This window comes from Dendrobates tinctorius, unplaced genomic scaffold (genome assembly GCF_039654945.1).
Source record: "Dendrobates tinctorius isolate UK_male_01 unplaced genomic scaffold, ASM3965494v1 ptg000035l, whole genome shotgun sequence".
Classification (NCBI taxonomy): domain Eukaryota; kingdom Metazoa; phylum Chordata; class Amphibia; order Anura; family Dendrobatidae; genus Dendrobates; species Dendrobates tinctorius.
This window is the reverse complement of record NW_027361703.1, coordinates 2,072,803-2,091,421: the sequence shown is the minus strand read 5'-3', so window position 1 is coordinate 2,091,421 and position 18,619 is coordinate 2,072,803. Positions and strand designations below refer to the sequence as shown.

General features: G+C 44.3%; 1 protein-coding gene across 2 annotated transcripts in view; it reads right to left on the bottom strand.

The window, feature by feature from the left end:
• Positions 1-688: 688 nt before the first annotated feature.
• The window catches only part of LOC141087607 (uncharacterized protein C3orf20-like), a 79,128-nt gene continuing 61,197 nt past the window's right edge, over positions 689-18,619 (bottom strand). Inside the window, exons 9-12 of one of the 2 annotated variants that reach the window (XM_073573209.1) lie at positions 16,154-16,270; positions 11,995-12,137; positions 9,503-9,578; positions 689-1,201 (exon numbers count right to left, since the gene is read on the bottom strand). In XM_073573209.1, the coding sequence (XP_073429310.1) occupies positions 9,503-9,578; positions 11,995-12,137; positions 16,154-16,270 (336 nt within the window). In that variant the 3' untranslated portion in view covers positions 689-1,201. The remainder of the gene's footprint in view (positions 1,202-9,502; positions 9,579-11,994; positions 12,138-16,153; positions 16,271-18,619) is intronic. The other variant, XM_073573210.1, reaches the window with a different exon arrangement.

The window sequence follows — 18,619 nt, the reverse complement described above, 5'->3', positions numbered from 1 at the left end:
CAGTCGCTCCCACGGTCTCCTGCTGCTGCTGTCACGGTCTGCTGACTCATCATGACTAGCGCTCCCGGCTCCTTTTATACAGGCTCCTCACCCAGCCCATCTGTCCATCTTAACGGTCCGTCCCTGAACTCTGCCCCCGGGAACAGTTTCCCCCGGAACCTAGGTGAGGCTATGTGCACACGTAGTTTTTTGGGTCTGCAGATTTTGTAGAGAAAACCGCAGGTAAATCCGCAGGACAAAAGTCCTGCGGTTTATCTGCGGTTTTGCCCTGCGGTTTTACACCTCATAATGGATAAGGTTTGAAACCGCAGCGTTTCTGCACCAAACAATTGACATGCTGCGGTTTGTAAACCGCAGCAAATCCGCGCGGAAAAAAACGCAGCATGTGCACAGCTTTTTTTTATTTCCATAGGAAATAAAGGTACTGTACAACGCAGCAGAATCTGATGCGGACCCGCAGGTGCAGAAACACTGCGGAACCTCAGCAGAATCCGCACCGTGTGCACATACCCTGACGGTCCCCTTGGTTCCGGCCCGAACACTCAGAGGGGGCCCTTCTTCCCACAAGTGACTTCATCAACAGTAAAATATAGTAGCACCCACAGTCAACTCCTAATTTCAAAAATGGAGGAAGCTAGACACAATACTTATGTTATAAACTGAGTAGAAAAAAAAGACAAGGAGAAAACAAATGACAAAAGATTATTTTTATTTCTTTGACCTTCGCCAGATAATAAAATGTACATGGAGGTACAGAATAAATACTGTGCTCTACCCCGGTGTCAGTTTATAACATGATGTAAGGGTGTCGAAGTAAAGAAGTAATATATAATGTATTTCTTGCCATAGTCATTGTTTTTTAGTGTGTATGTAATATAGAAGTGGTTGTGGTCTTGCAATGAGTTCTGAATTTGTGCTAGCATAGTGATAAAAGTCCTACCTATGTGTACAGGTTGGATAGTGGTAACAGCATTGATATCTTGATCTGAATGATGAACCGTGTTAGATTAATTATGCTATGTGCAAGATATTACAAGTAAATTACATATAATTTGTCCATTTAAAAGTAGAAAGTAATAGTTCATTGATATAAACCACTAGTCAGAATGTAGCTAGTGATATTTCAGGACCCTGAAGGATGGGTGCTTTTGTGGGCTCATCATATCCTTCTCCACCATGTCTGCTGATTTAATGGAGCAACCTGTGGTGAGATGACAAAACAGAAGTTAAACTCGTGCCTCATGATTCAGTCAGTGATGACTGCACACTACTCTCGTGAATATCTTTAGTGCTGCCACTTAAGCAATCTAAGACATAGATTCTATAAATACTTATTCCAATTAGGGATTCGCTGACACCACCAATGGTGATTGTCCTCATGGTAACTTAATCTTATGTGAATGGCCATTTAAGTATTGCTGCTTCTCGTGACCTTCATAAAAGTCTGCCCATATATATCTTTAGTCTTAATTAATTAAAGGGAATCTGTCACCACGTTTTTGCTACCCCATTTGAGAGCAGCATAATGTGGAAACAGGGACCCCGATTTTAGCGATCTGTTACTTACTTAGCTGCTTGCTGCAGTTTTGATAAAATCACAGTTTTATTTGCTGCAGATCTAGCAGTTCTCTGAATGCTGAGCTCTGTATAACCCCTCCCACATCACTGATATGCAAAGCTTTCAATCAGTGGTGGGGGCGGGGTTATACAGAGCTCATGAATGTGAAGGACTACATGGCGGCAAGTTTACTAGTCCTCTTGTTATAATCTCCTGCTGATAAAACAGTGATTTTATAAAAACTGCACTTATCAGCCCGGTAAGTGACATCTCGCTGGAATCAAAAACTCTGTTTCTATATTATGCTGCTCTCAGATTAGGTGGAAAAAAAATCTGATGGCAGATTCACTATTAATCTAAAATGGTTTTGTCCTGGTGGTCAGTTATCCTGACAATCACAATGTGACTAAATCAAATCTTTACTCTCAATATTGGAATATAAAAAGGGTCTTGGAATCATTGCACAATAGTATATACACTGATAAGTGTCATGTTCTAGTTAGTACACATAAGTGTGAATATACAAGATAGATATAACATTTAATTGCAAAGGGTTTGGCAAATGTATTGCATTAATCAAGTAATTAGACAAACTAACAGATCTATAAATATAAGGCTTATTTTGTAATACTATATGCATATAAAAGGATATGGACAGGCTGACGAAGATGAAGCAAGTTTTATTGTGTATTATGTTGTGTCAATTATATCTTGCGTCTTATGTAAATATAATGTCATGTAATATAAAATGTGATATGCATCGGTAATGTGATGCATGATGTAATCTCGGCTGGCAGGCTAATGCTGACTCCTCACTGTCTCCCCTCACCTCGACGCGCGTTTTGCTGTTGTTTCTTCCTGGGGCCTCCCAGGAAGAGTATTTTTCTTAGCTTGTGGTGTGTTGGTATCCCTGCTTAGCACTGAATAAGAATCTGTGGAGTGTGCATTGCTTTCATGTTTAATTCTACTCTTTATGTAGAGTTCTCTGCCTGGTATATTTACCTTATTCCAGAAGCGTACAATTTGCTGTGTATACCATATTTTCTATAAAAGTTATACTGCTGTTATACCATCTCCCTATACTTGGCTCTTCCCCCATGGTTATTACTAATCACTGAGTATAAACAATATTGACTATTACTCCCTCCTGTTGGGTATGTTGCCCTACATGTGATTCCACGACTTTCAAACTTTCATTTGTATTTTCTACCAATAAACAATTATTTATACTTAAAACTATTTATTAAAAAACAAAGACAGAAACATAATGATCAAATACCCTGCAGTAAATAAATAAACAGCATAGTGCATGAAAATAATATATAGTACTTAGTTAACATGTTTTTTTGATTTAAAACAATGTGAAAACCATCCCGCCGCGTCATTTTTTTTAATAAAAAAAATGTTAACTAATTACTATATAATATTTTCATGCTCTATGCTATTTATATATCTACAGCAGGGTATTTAATCATTATGTTTCGGTCTTTTTTTTCTGTTCAGTGGCTAGTGTGAACATGCGCTTACATGCTGCATGCACACCAGTTTATATCCCAGTTCATACCTTTGTTTTTTGTTTTATTTTTTATGTACTGTTTATTGTAGGCTTTCTTGAGTTGTAAGATACTTATAGCCAATTCATTATATGCTTACTTTAGGTGTATCATTTATTTTCTACTATTATTTTGGGATTATACTTTAACTTATGGCATGTGTTAGCTTCAATTTTGGTCTAGAGATTGAGAAGGTAGACATGGTAATAAGCCAATTTTATCTTCTCTCTGGGAAGTCTGGTTGTGTCTGACAGAAGGCTCCCCATAACCACAACGTCACTATTTTGTGCAAGCTGCGTATACTGAACTGACATTTTTGATTGTCACTACAGAGTAATGTGTGGACTGCCCAGACATTTATAGTCTATGGGCAGTTTTCAGAAGTAGTGAAATGCTATATTCCCTAGTGTATGATAAAATAACATATACTCATGGGTCGCCCCCGTTCCAGGGCTGTGGGGTACTCGGTACCGGGCCGGTATCGGGGGAAAGTATCACAGCAGTTGTGACCCGGTCAGTGGCCATGGGCGCCCAATGTCAATGGTGGTGTGTGGTTAATGGAATTGAATAGTTCGTGACGCCACCTGTGGTGTTCGGCAAGGGAGATGTTAAGCCGACGCTGCAGACAGATCCTCTGGGACAGATGGTGGGATGCAGCATTGGTGGTATAGCCCTCCACAGGCAGGGCTGTTGTTCCAGGGCAGTGTAGATGTGGGGACACCGTGATGGTGTAGTGTCCGGCGCAGGGAATGTAGCAGTGCTGGCGGACGCAAGAAGGAATGGAGGACATCAGGGCTTGCAGTTTCAACGCTTTACTCACAGTTCTTGGTAACCACTGGTGCCCGCTTCCATGCCATTTCCTCCTGGGTAGAGACTCAATCAACCTCCCGGGCAAGTTAGGCTTCTCCTCTCCAACACTTCGCCAACATGTACCTTTCCTGAACGACTCCTCTATTGCGCCTTTAGTGTGAAGAGCTCCAGCACCGTAGTTCTCTGAAGTTCCTCCTGTCAGATGTTCCTAACAACTCTACTTGTATGACAGACAGCTGTAGCCTGATCAGGGACCTCCTGGATCCCAGCTCTCTATCCGTGTTGCTGTTGTGTCCCAAGTCTTAGATGGGAGTAGTACATTTACAGCCAACTACTCCACCGGTGTCTGCTGCAGAACCATAAGTGTCCATACAACCTCGGGGACCGGGCCCCGGCCTTGCGCTGAGAACCTATAGGCAGGGTTCCTCTTCCAACCCACAACTCCTCTCTGTTCTCCTACTCCTTCGTTCCGCGCTGTTCCTTCTCTCTCTTATGGAAGCTTAGGTTGCAGTTCTACGTCTCTCTCCTTCTCTTCTCTTTCCCGTGCCAACTGGCTCAGATCACTGAGGCAGCTGCAGCACTCCTTCTTTCCCGGACCTGTCCTCAGACTCTCCTGACTGACTGTCCTCTCTCCTCCGACCTTCTGTCAGACTGACCTCCTTCTCTGGGACTCACCCCAGACTGACCTGTAATTCTAAACCTTCCCACTCTTTTATATCTATCTCCACCCACCTTCCAGCACATCTCATGTTACGAAGCAAGGACCCACGATAGGTGCTCTGCTATCCTCTAAGCATCGAGCCGCAATCGGGCCCATTGCTGAACTATCCTGTGGGTGGGTGCAGGTGTTGGAGTGCGGAAAGGAGTTCCCAACTTACCTAGTTGGTGGGGCACTACACCTTAGGAGAAGGTGCAGTACCTCTGTGGCGACTGAGCCTCAGAGGCGCCACACTCACCTACCACTCATTGATCACTAATGGCTGCTTTGCACACACTTCCTTCGGATAAACCTCTGACATCAAAGGGAAGTGTGACAAATGCAGCCGTTTATCAACCGCTGATTTGCTGCAGGGCTCATGAGGCATAATATTGCCACAAAAGCTCTCGGGAACCTAGAGCTGACATTGCTGAAACGGTGCTGTGCAGGAAGTATGTATATGGCCTTTTTATCTCACACTGGGGAATAAAGTATTTCAAAAGGGGTTATCCTAGTAGTGGACAACCTCTTTGGCTGTGTGCCCACGTTGCGCATTTTAAGCGTTTCCGCCGCGTTTTTGCCGCTACGGAAATGCTTAAAAAATGCTAATAAAAAGCATCCCCATGCATTCCTATGGGATTCCGCAGTTGCTGTGCCAATGCTGCGGATTTTTCCGCTGCGGAATCGCATAGCGGTAAAATCCGCAGCTTGTCCATTAATTATGCGGAATTGCGGCGATTCCGTCGCCATAGGATTGCATTGAAAAGCTCACTTTACGCATGTGGCTAGGCCCACCATGTGTATAGTGAGCGCTTCATGTGCGGATGGAACCCAGGGTCTAGTAGAATCATAGAATCATAGAATCGTAGAGTTGGAAGGGACCTCCTGGGCCATCTGGTCCAACCCCCTGCTCAAAGCAGGATTCGCTAAATCATCCCAAGGTACCCAGGGTCTGGAGGAGCATGACCGCTATGTCATCAGAGGTCATTCGCGCAATGCATCCCTGGGAATGGAAGTTGCTGGCAGCGTCGCTGAGAGGCGGGAGGACTCCAGGGGCCGACAGAGGGTAAGTATATCTCTATTTTTTATTTTTTTATTATTTTTAACATTTTATCTTTTACTATTGATGTTGCATAGGCAGCATCAATAGTAAAAAGTTGGTCACACTTGTCAAACACTGTGCTTGACAAGTGTGACCAACCTGTCAATCAGTTTTCCAAGCGATGATTTAAATTGCTTGGAAAAGCGCTAGCATTCTGCAAGCTAAAAACGCTTACAAAATGCTTGTGTTTTGCGGGAAAACGCATGCGAATTCCGCATGCGTTTTAACCGCGGCATGGCGCTGCAGCAATGCTGCGGACAATTCCGCAGCATTTCTGCAACGTTAGCACATAGCCTTTAAGTCATCCTTGGTCTTACAGGTATTTTAGTATTACTGGGCTCACCAGTACATTCTTTCTGTTAAAGGGAATGAGTGATCAAAAAAGGACCTATTAAACCTATTTTTAATGTTAGGTATAGTTATTTAATTTATGAAAAAAAATATTTTTAATTCTTCATCTAAGGCTGGTTTCACATTAGCGCTTTTTAAGCGCACGCACGGCCGGGGGTAGCTCCGCCCCCGAGCCGGCTCTCTGCCCGGCGTACCCGCCCCTTGCTTGTAGCGCCGCCTCCTAGCGGACAGCGGCGCCTGCGATCGGCGCACCCTATCTTTAGCATAGGGTGCGCAGATCGTGCGCAGGCCGTGCGCTAGTTGCTCTTTGACCTGCGCTGCGCACTTTTGACGGTGCGCCGTGCGCGCCAAAATCGAACTTTTCGGATTTTGGCGCGCACGGCGCACCGTCAAAAGTGCGCAGCGCAGGTCAAAGCGCAACTAGCGCACGGCCTGCGCACGATCTGCGCACCCTATGCTAAAGATAGGGTGCGCCGATCGCAGGCGCCGCTGTCCGCTAGGAGGCGGCGCTACAAGCAAGGGGCGGGCACGCCGGGCAGAGAGCCAGCTCGGGGGCGGAGCTACCCCCGGCCGTGCGTGCGCTTAAAAAGCGCTAATGTGAAACCAGCCTAACTGTGGCGCCCCTGAGGCTTCAGTCGCCACAGAGGTACTGCACCTCCTCCTGAGGTGCGGTGCCCCACCATACAGGTAAGGTGGGAACTCCTGACCATGCTCCAACACTCGCATCCCACACAACACAGTAGTTCAGCAAAGCCACATTGCGGCTCCTTGCTTAGAGAGTAGCAGAGCACCTTTGGTGGTTCCCTGCTTGGAACACGAAACGTGCTGGGAGGCGGGTGGAGTTGAGAATACATAAAGAGCGGGAAGAGTCAGTCAGTGAGTCAGTCAGTGAGTGAGAGAGAGAGTCACTCGGCGAGGAGTGAGGATCCCTGGAAGAGGGATGGGGGAAGGAGTGCTGCAGCTGCCTCAGTGATCTGAGCCAGCTGGCACAGGAAAGGAAAGAAGGAGAAAGACATTAGACTGAAACCTGACCTTCTATGAGAGAGAGGGATTAGTACGGAACGAAGGAGTAAAAGGGAACACAGAGGACGTGGGTTAGAGGAAGAACCCTGCCTAGAAGTTCTAAGCGCAAGGCCGGGGTCCGGTCCCCGAGGTTGTATGGATACTGAATGTCCTGCAGCAGACACCGGTGGAGTAGTGGGCTGTAAATGCACTACTCCCATCTAAGACTTGGGAGCACTACAGCAACTTGGATAGTGAGCAGGGGCTCAGGAGTAAGGAGTCCCCGAAGTAGGCTATAGCTGTCTGCCGTACAAGTAGAGTACTTGGGAACATCTGACAGGAGGCACTCCAGTGTAACTCAGTGCTAGGAGTACTTCACTTAAAGGCGCTATAGAGGAGACGTTCAGAAAGGTACATGTTGGCGGAGTGTTGGAAGGGAGCATCCTATCTTACCTGGAGGTTGACTGAGCCCAGGACCCAGAGGACACAGCACGGAGGCAGGCATCTTTGTGAACTGCAGACTGTGAGTAAAGCTTTGGAACTACATGCCCTGGTGTCCTCCACTTACTCCCGCATCACTACACCCCGCACTACTACATCTGGGCACCGGCCTCTACACTGCCTGTGCCTCTCCTCCATTGCTACATCTACACTGCCCTGGGACTACAGCTCCACCTGTGGGGAGCGTCACCATCTTAGCTGCAACCCACCACCAGTCCCAGAGGATCTGCATGCAGCGTCGGCCTAACACCCCACTTGCCGAACACCACAGGTGGCGTCACAAACTATTCATAAACTTTATTTCATTGTTCATTCATCCCCTTTTTGCCATGGAGCCCCAGGGCCACGGACCGGGTCACAGCTTCCGTGACAACTCCCATTGAGATCAACGGGCCCGGTACCGAGTACCCCGCTAGGCCCTGGTGGGGCGCTCCATTCTAGCGTCACGAACAGGATGACGAGATCCGATGCCATCGGGTTCTGTGCGCCTAAGATTTGCTGGACTTAAAACTTTTGAGAATGTGCAGAAGACCCAATTTGATAGACTGTGAAATGAATACTAAAAATGGCCGACAGCCTGGAGAAGAAGGGCGTGATCACATGGGTGTTGCTAAGAAAAGAGCGCGGACTGTCCTGGGCCTCCCCTGTCTAAACTTCTATGCATCAGCAACATGGCCCACCCCCCGAGGGGTCCGTATACTGGCTTGGTATGGAGGCGCTGGAAGAAGACGCCGACCCAAGAAGGAGGGGCAGAAGCCAGTGGCGGGAAAGGGGCCGAGGCAGGAAGAACGCCAGAACGCCATGATGGAAGAAGAGGGAAGGAGGTCTGCGGAGCGCGGGGAGGCTGAGCTGGATCTCCCCGGCGCCATGGCTGAAGGCTCGGACCCTGCTTCTAGGCTGAATCGCCGGCAGCTATAGGAAGAGGTTGCCTGGCTGATCCAACGTTTGCAGCTGAGGCAGGAGGCCTTGTGGAGGCTGAACTGGCAGCACACCACCGGGTCACAGCTTCCGTGACAACTCCCATTGAGATCAACGGGCCCGGTACCGAGTGCCCTGGTGGGGCACTCCATAACTATCTTTAATAAAAAATCAGAAAGCTTGGAATTTACATACTGGACATTAAGTCTGATATTAGACTCTTCCCTCCTGTGTTTTCATATATGACTTTTTAGCCGTCTCATTATCACAGAGATTAAAATGAAAGGTTGCATCTCTATATACATTAGATAACATAGGATCCAGCATTCAAAATAGGTGATCTCACCTCCTCCCTCTTTTTTCACAATGACAATTGCCCAGATTAGGGCATGCTCAGAAAAACTTCTATATGCACAAATATGGTCTATTGCAGTTAATATTCATGGGACTGCTGAAAAGAACACGAAGAGTCCAATATTAGGCTGAGTCCAGTGTGAAAATTACAAGATGTTTATAAAAAAAAAAAAAAAAATATAGATGGTGAAAATAAAAAGCTTATCTACCTGGAGAACAAAAGGATCTCTTGTCATAATTCACACTGATGATCCTTATCTCGGACAAAATAATGTGCAAGGGTAGAGTTGGATGTCCTTCAAAAACATTAGACGGTCCGATGTTCGAATTGATGTGTTGGGTCAACTTTAATGTGCTTGGGGGCACTTTATTTTGTTCATTTGTCTTTAAGTAATGAGTTAACATGCCATAATTTCCAATCCATTAATGCAATATTCTGTTAAACCAATTGAATTAACGCTGAAAGTCTACACTTCAACCACATCTTGATCTAATCCACATCTTTCTAATGCATTCTACTGTTGTACAAAGGCTACAATATGACATTTCTCTCACTGTCCAATACTTCTGGACACAACTGTGTGTGCATACATGTATATAATACACACACAAGCTGTGGGCTCCTACACAATATTGTCTTCAATGATTTGTAATACCTAGGGGCAGATTTCCTCAATAGTCATGGTTGTTCGAGGTATAGCTGAAGATGAGAAGTCCACGTATTCTTCGTAGCTTTAAAAAAACAAAATAACTGTGAAATCAGTATTACTAAATAGTTTACTTAACTTTAGATAGCAAAATAACTGTGAAATCAGTATTACTAAATAGTTTACTTAACTTTAGATAGCAAAATAACTGTGAAATCAGTATTACTAAATAGTTTACTTAACTTTAGATAGAAATAAAAAAACAGCCAATATATAATGCAGTGAATTGATATGATCTTTAGGTTGCGTTCACACATTTACGCCATTTTGTGATTGTTTTTTTTCTGCAAAAACTGGTTTTACAACGACTGTGGAAAAAATTGTTCCAAGGCAGCAATGGCTGAGTACAGCCTTATGGTTGTGCATATCTTTATCAGCAGTATTTAACTTGTAGAATTAGTCGAATGGATTTAGACTGGAGCATAACATAGTTAGTATTGGCAATGAACCTTAAAAAAAATGGAGGGAGGGTTGACACATCTGTTTTGGGAGTTTCAATTGTTCAGAGACTTCATCAAAATAACTTATTTTTTTAGCATATTTAATATAAAACTAAGCTTAATTTCTAATTGTTTATATCACAAGTGTATCATTCACGGAAATGTGAATTGACAAGTGTGCACAAGTACTGAGAAGGCTAAAAGCCTAAAAAGTAGGTGGCAAATTGTAACAGGGCGAATAGTATTTGTATGTGATTCTTTACTAAGCAGCATGACAGCACTCATAGGGTTCACAAGTGTAAACGACACTGAACATCTGGTAGGACACAACGTTCCAGGCTGCTGGACAGTGGCGGAGTCCATATGTAGCACAGAGATGTTTTACAAGCAGGGGAAATAATGAGCTCAGAATCAGTTCCAGGGATTCAGATTTCAGTCACTTCAGTTTGAAGATGATTGGACTTTGTGTAATGTGCTACCTGCTGTTTTCTGGTTTGAGTCACACTGTGACTCTCCAGTGGGCTTTAATAGATCCCTCCAGGTCAGGGTCCTTCCGCTCTGATCTTTACACTTCTATTAGAATGCCTTAAGCAACTAGCATGTATCAAAGCACAGGATATCGTACAGGACCATAATATAACTAGTAAAGAGCAAACAAAAGGCGATGTGCCCTTCTAAATGGAATGACATTGCTTCATTAACATCTGGTATATTTTCAAAATGTAACAACTGCAAATATACGGAATATGAATGCATGGACCCATAATTTCTATTGGGCAGCTATATATCTCATGCAATTTGCCAGATAAAGAATTTAAAGGGAATCTGTCACCAATTTTGTTTTGCCTATAAGTTGCCGGCACTGCCATCAGGGGCTTATCTACAGCATTCTGTAATGCTGTAGATAAGCCCCCCGATGTACCCTGAAAGAGAAGAAAAAGGAGTTATATTATACTCACCCAGGGGCGGTCTGGGTCCGGTTCGGGTCCGGAGGGAGTCGCAGTCCGGTCCGGCGCCTCCCATCTTGTAGCGATGATGTCCTCTTCTTTCCAGCCCGTCGCGGCTCCGGCTCCGGCGCACTGCTCTGCCCTGCTGAGGGCAGAGCAGAGTACTGCAGAGTACTCCTTTTTCTTCTCTTTCAGGGTACATTGGGGGCTTATCTACAGCATTCAGTAATGGTGTAGATAAGCCCCTGATGGCGGTGCTGGCAACTGATAGGCGAAAAATGGGGTGACAGATTCCCTTTAATTTATTATTATCTATTTTCATTACAATACAATCTGTAATTCTCCCAAGCAAAAAATAGGTTATTAAAGTTATTAATGAGCTCCTAGCACAAAGTTTACCTTCTTGGAATCACAGGCTCTAGCAGTTCTGTATATAGGACAAATGCTACTGCAACGTTTGCACTTTGAATACTTACACTCCCTTCCCTCTAGAAAATACAGATGGCAATGTCACTGAGAAGGAATATTTTTTACAGCTAAGTCACAGTATCATGAACATTAGTCTCTCTGCTCAGGGAAGATAAAGTTGGCTATTGGCCCAACAATGGTTTGGCCGATCGTTCGGAAAACAACCATCTCTGCAAACTCTCCCATATACAGGAGTACTCGTTCATCAGTGCTACTGTTTTCTCTATGAGAAAGCCATAGGCTGACACGTTGGCCGGCAGCTTATATCAGGGAGAACAATGCGACTTGCAGTTTGAAATCGGACATGAACGATCAACATCTCTCCCAATCAACAGTTGACCAGCGACCCCAAACACCTCAGACCATCAGCCGAACCTGTCGTTATTATAAATTAGCTTTTGCGGAGCATGCATGGTACCACTCCATATAATTCCAACAGTGTTATGGAATAGACGGGACAGATCACAAAATCATTTTCTTTATAATATAAGTTAACAAACTTAGTATATAAACTGATATGCCATTGAAAGTATTTTGCCATGTGAATTTGCACATAAGGGATTACATGACAAAAAATTATAGATACCTAAATTTGAAATCCTTTGGTAAATAGCATCCGGTTTGGTAGTCGCTCCTAGTTTTTATTATCTGTTTCTGAAGGTCTGTAATTGATCGGCTGTATCCATTGAAAATGTAGTTTGCAAACATCAGTTTGCCACATATATACATCTAGAAAACAAAATACAAGAAAAAAGTATAAGTGTGGCTAGAGTGCCTTTGGCACGAGGAAGCATTTCTCAAGCCTATGTCACTCCAGCTCTATTCCTCGCACAACACTAACCCTCCTAATTAGCTGACAACTTCTTTGCTTGACGTTGGAGGAGTTGTCAAACAAGCAGGCGGAAGCAGTGTGAGAAATAGAGCTGGAGTGAGAGAGGCTTGAGAAGAGCTTCCAAGTGTTAAAAGCACTTCAGCTCCATTTGCATATAATTTTAAACACTCACTAGTGGAGGAACAGACTGGCCATGTATTGCTGCACTTTTTTCTGAAAGAGCTACATGTGCCTATAAATTTTTTTTTTTTGTGGTGAGGAGGGAGTGAAGAGAAGAAATCCTGGTGACAGATTCTTTTTAAATACTACCAGTCCTCATATCTTTACAATAAATAAGCTGATCTTTGATCTCTTTATCAGAAGACCTCATTCACATGGTTGTATGGATACCTTGTGCAAAGGCCTTTTTGTCAAGGACCGCGTAACAGGTACCCACCGGTCCGTATGCGTCCTTTGCAGTGAAGGCAAACGGGGCTCCCAGCGTCTGGGGGAAGAGACGGGACGGCATGCGACCGACGGCGAGCAAGACCTGCGGCACGTCAATGCAGGGAGGGGGGACCAGGGCGGAGCCAACAGGAGGACCCCGGGGGAGCTAGCGGGACGAGGTGGGATCCGACCGGACCGCAGAGTGGTAAGGCAAGACGGGGCAGCTGAATAAGAGCACCAGAAGCAGGAGAGTAGTCAGGGCCAAGCCAAAGGAGTCAGTAAAATAAGAAGGCAAATACACAAATGGGGAAACAGACCGGGTCAGAACCAAGAAATCACACACGAAAGCAGGCACAGGCCCACAGGGGTCAACTAACTCAGCTGAGGGCAGGAGTATAACTGACAAGGATTCGAGCTAACCGAGGCTATGAAAAGCCCTCCCAGATCCAGAGAGAGGCCCCAATGATTACCTCCTGGCGCATCAGTCCCAAACCTATCATAGGATCATGACACTTTTCTTTTGCATCAATAGTAGAATTGGATCCCATAGAGCCGTGTTCCCCAACTCCAGTTCTCAAGAGCCACCAAAGTTTCATGTTTTCAGGATTTCTTTAGCATGGCCCATGGGCAATACTAAAAACATGACCTGTTGGTGGCTCTTGAGGACTGGAGTTGGAGAACACTCCCATAGAGGATATCGGAGAAGACAGCTTTTTGGTGAAGTGTTTCACTGCTTTCCTCGAGAATCCATCTCCTGTTTTGGCACATAGCTCACAGCTCTCACATGGACACAGGACATATTTCTCTCTACAGATGGTGTCTGTACTGTGCTACATTACAGCAGGGACTTGATTAGTAATATCTACATTCACATTGCAATGTTTGTTCATATTTGTAACAATCACTCACTGATTATATCATGTAATGTGGCGTGCATTCAGTTCAGTCAGGGGCAGCACCTTACAAGTGTGGACAATTGATCAGGATGCATTAATACAGGCATGAAGAAAAATGTATTACATTTGCCAAAAAATGTAATCAATAACTAAACTGGAAAATAATGGCAAAACCTGAGCAAATATAACATGAGTTTTTTGACTACCGGTAGGTGTTTTTACACCTGCTCATGTCAATTAACACCTTTTGAAAAGAAAACACAGTTTCCTAAATACAAGTTCCAAGTAGCGTATATTCGGTCTGTGCGTGCAACGGATCGCCCATGGATCAATGTTGTAAATAGAAGGTACCTGCTGGATCCACCTGCTATGTGGCCGAGTACATGCAGTTGCACGCACAAGTTCGTAAGTTTCAGCTCATGTCTACACTCAGCAGAAAAGATAATCCTTCCGCACACTTCTAGTAACTATGTAATTAGCCAAGTTGCTGAATCTGGTGGAATATAACGACAAGTATCTGCAGGCTGCATGCCACGTGCCAGAGCTCAGACTTCATAACTCAAAGGTTCATGGGTGATGATTTATGCTACGTCCTCGTTTGTAGCCTTCTTTGCCTTAGGACAAAACAGTGCAAGTGAAACACAGTGGGACTGAAAGAGGTCAGCACTCAACGCCATTCTTCTGTACACAATGTTTCCAAGACTATTCCTGCTGGACCTCAGCCAAATATTAGGGCCTTGACTGAAGAATGCACTTAGCAATGTACGTGGAAATTTGCTATGAATGTGTATAAAGTCTGTGTATATATACAATGCTGAAAACTATAGTATAATACAGCAAGTAAAGTTCATTGAAATGTCATTGATGACACATTATGTAAAATTAACAAAGGTTTTGGAAAGACAACTTACATTCTACATTGGAAAAAAAAAAACATTGTTAAAGGAACAATGGAAAAACATTGGAAGTGCATAAAAGGAAAAATGAGTACACAGCTCCCCATGGTACAATAAAATGCTGTGAGCTGTGGCTGATGAAGGATTGCGCTGCCACCCAGTGGACACTATGAGAAGGCGTCATACGTGACCATATTATATCATGTTATATTCATGGGGTTATTATGTCTCACCCCAGGTCTGTGGTTGTCTGGTGTGAGGCAGTGACCCCTCTTACAGCTAGGGGGCGCTGTATGTGCTCCTCAAGATACGCATGGAGGCGTAACTGTGATGGTGAGACAGTGACCGGCATTATTGTAAATGGACGGTACGTGTCGCAGAGGAGGTGCTCTGCGCTGTAAGCCAGTAATGTTGCTCTGGAACTCGTAGTTCCACAAGTGTTTGTTTAGTTTATAAAGGGAGGTATACAGAGTTAGTCGGAGAGCTGGGTGGGACTGGCTAACCATACATACACCGCCCAACCTATGGGGGTGGTTACAGCTACATAATGTGACCAGGGTTTGGGTCACATGTTTGTTGTTCTAAGGTCCTGAAAGGTCTATATGTTGGAAGGTCCCAGGAGGGGACGGACTTCCTGAAGAGCACAGGGTGAGACCATGGACTGGCAGAGTCTGTGACGGCACTGCGTTGGGGAAGCTACCGTCCGTCTGAGGGTCTGGAACTGTCGGGTAGCCTGTTGAGCAGGGCATTGTCTGGGACGGTGATCCCAGTTTGGCAGCTTCCCTGGGAACCAGATCTGACAGGAGGTCAGCGTGTTGAGCCGGAGCTCCAGGAAGGTAACTCCAGGAAAGGGGGTGATAATAACGGCAGATAAATATCTGCCATTGGAAAAGACTGTTGGTGCTTGTTGTGTTCCATGGACGTTTAATGAACTGTTCGGCGTGCGGTCACCCACGGTAACGCGACGAAGTTTGGGGAGCCATATCATCTGCTGCTGTAGTTCCAATGTGTTCTATCAAGACTAAAGTCAGTGCAGCCATCTACCAGGAAATTTTAGAGCACTTCATGCTTCCCTCGGCCAATAAACCTTTTGGAGATGGAAATTTCATTCTCCAGTAGGACTTAGCACCTGTCCACACTGCCAAAAGTACCAATACCTGGTATAAAAACAACAGTATCACTGTTGCCTGACCTTAACCCCATAGAGAATTTATAGGGTATTGTCAAGAGGAAGAGGAGAGACACCAGACCCAACAATGCAGACGAGCTGAAGGCTGCTAGCAAAGCAACGTGAGCTTCCATAACAACTCAGCAGTGCCACAGGCTGATCGCCTCCATGCCACGCTGCATTGATGCTGTAATTGATGCACAAGGAGCCCCGACCAAGTATTGAGTGCATTTACTGAACATAGATTTCAGTAGGCCAATATTTTGGATTTTAAAATAATTTTTCAAGCTAGTGTTATAAAATATTCTAATTTACTGAGATAATGGGTTTTCATTGGCTGTAAGCCATAATCATCAACATTAACTGAAATAAACACTTGCAATAGATCACTCTGGTTAGAATGACTCTATCTAATATATGAGTTTCACTTTTTGTATTGAAGACGTGAAATAAATTAAGTTTTTGAAGATATTCTAATTTTGCGAGAAGCACCTGTAGACCACACTAATAAATACAGATGTTCTTACCAAGATCATTCCTGGAGCTACATTGTGGCGCTGAACCAGTAAAGGCTGTTTATGACCTGTGACAATATTGCATGTGTTTATGTCATACTTTAATAGACGGAAGGAGTCCACTCGGCTCTGTAACAGAAAGACATTTAGTTACTAGTGTAGAAACTGAAAAACCACAGAAGTTATATAATCTGTACTCTACAGGTTCATCTACACTGCGCAATAAGCAACCGCTGAAAGGGTAACGTGCGAGCCAGTAGGAGATGGTTTCATAAACTGTTTATACATAGTTAATGACATTGTCATTGGTCGGTTCTTAAATGCTGCATTACTGAGAACGATAATCTTTTGTGAAGCACAAAAGATCATTTCACCTGATAAACGAACAGTTTTTACATTCATCGGGTGACCAACAGCATGTTTAGACAGCACGATTAACGTGAATGAGCATTCATAGGAGCAATCATTAATGATAAACATTCAGTGTATATACAGTTGTGCTCAAAAGTTTACATACCATGGCAGAATTTTTGCTTTCTTGGCCTTTTTTCAGAGAATATGAATGATAATACTAAACTTTTTCTCCACTCATGGTTAGTGGTTGGGTGAAGTCATTTATTGTCAAACTACTGTGTTTTCTCTTTTTAAATCATAATGACAACCCAAAACATCCAAATGACCCTGATCAAAAGTTCACATACCCTGGTGATTTTGGCCTGATAACTTGCACAGAAGTTGACACAAATAGGTTTGAATGGCTACTAAAGGTAACATCCTCACATGTGACCTGTTTGCTTGTAATCAGTGTGTGTGCCTAAAAGCTGAGTTTCTGGCATCCAGTCCGACTCTTGCATCTTTCATCTAGTCACTGATGTTTTTGGATTGTGACTCATGGGGAAAGCAAAATAACTGTCAACGGATCTACAGGACAAAATAGTTGAACTGTATAAAACAGGAAAGGGGTACAAAAAGATATCCAAGGAATTGATAATGCCAGTCTGCAGCGTTTAAACTGTGATTAAACAAATGGAAAATTAGGGGCTCTGTAAAAACAAAACCACGGTTAGGTAGACCAACAAAAATTTTGTCAACAACAGCCAGGAAAATTGTTTGGGATGCAAAGAAAAACCCACAAATAACATCAGCTGAAATACTGGACTGTGAAAACTAGCGATGTGGCTGTTTCAAGATGCACATTAAGGAGGCACTGGAAGAAATGGAAGAAAGCTTCTGGAACAAGGTACTGTATATACTCGAGTATAAGCCGACCCAAGTATAAGCCGACCCCCCTAATTTTGCCACAAAAAACTGGGAAAACTTATTGCCTCGAGTATAAGCCTATGGTGGAAAATGCAGCAGCTACTGGTGAATTTAAAAAATAAAAATAGATGCCAATAAAAGTAAAATTAATTGAGACATCAGTAGGTAAATGTTTTTGAATATCCATATTGAATTAGAAGCCCCACATAATGTTCTATACAGTTCAAGATAGCCCCATAAGATGCTCCATACAAAATACACCCCATATAATGCTGCACAAAGGTTAATAATGGCCCCATAAGATGCTCCATAGAATAATATGACCCATATGCTGCTCCATAAAGGTTATGACCCCATAAGATGCTTCATAGATTATGCCCCCATAAGATGCTGCATAGATTATGCCCCCATATGCTGCCCCCATAAGATGCTCCATAGATTATGCATATGCTGCCCCCATAAGATGCTCAATAGATTATGCCTCCATATGCTGCCCCCATAAGATGCTCCATAGATTATGCCTCCATAAGCTGCCCCCATAAGATGCTCCATAGATTATTCCACTATATGCTGCCCCACATAAGATGCTTCATAGATTATGCCCCTATATGCTGCCCCCATAAGATGCTCCATAGATTATGCCTCTATATGCTGCCCCCATAAGATGCTCCATAGATTATTCCCCCATATGCTGCCCCCATAAGATGCTCCATAGATTATTCCCCCATATGCTGCCCACATAAGATGCTCCATAGATTATTCCCCAATATGCTGCCCCCATAAGATGCTCCATAGATTATTCCCCCATATGCTGCCCCCATAAGATGCTCCATAGATTATACCCCTATATGCTGCCCCCATAAGATGCTCCATAGATTATGGCCCCATGTGCTGCCGCTGCATCATTTAAAAATAAAAAAATGACATACTCACCTCTTCGTCGCTGGGGGCCAGGTGCTGGTGTCACTGCTGGCACCTGAGATACTCACCTGTCCTGCGTCCATGGTTGCTTGCTGCTGTCTGGCACGTCATCTGTCAGTGACGTTCAGACTGCAGGGGGCACGGTGCGCACTAACCACTTCACCGCGCCCTCTGCTGTCTGATCGTCACTGACATATGACGTGCCAGACAGCAGCAAGCAGCCATGGACGCAGGACAGGTGAGAATCGCTATACTTACCCGTCCTGGCGCTGTCTCTTCAGCCCCCAGCTTCTCCAC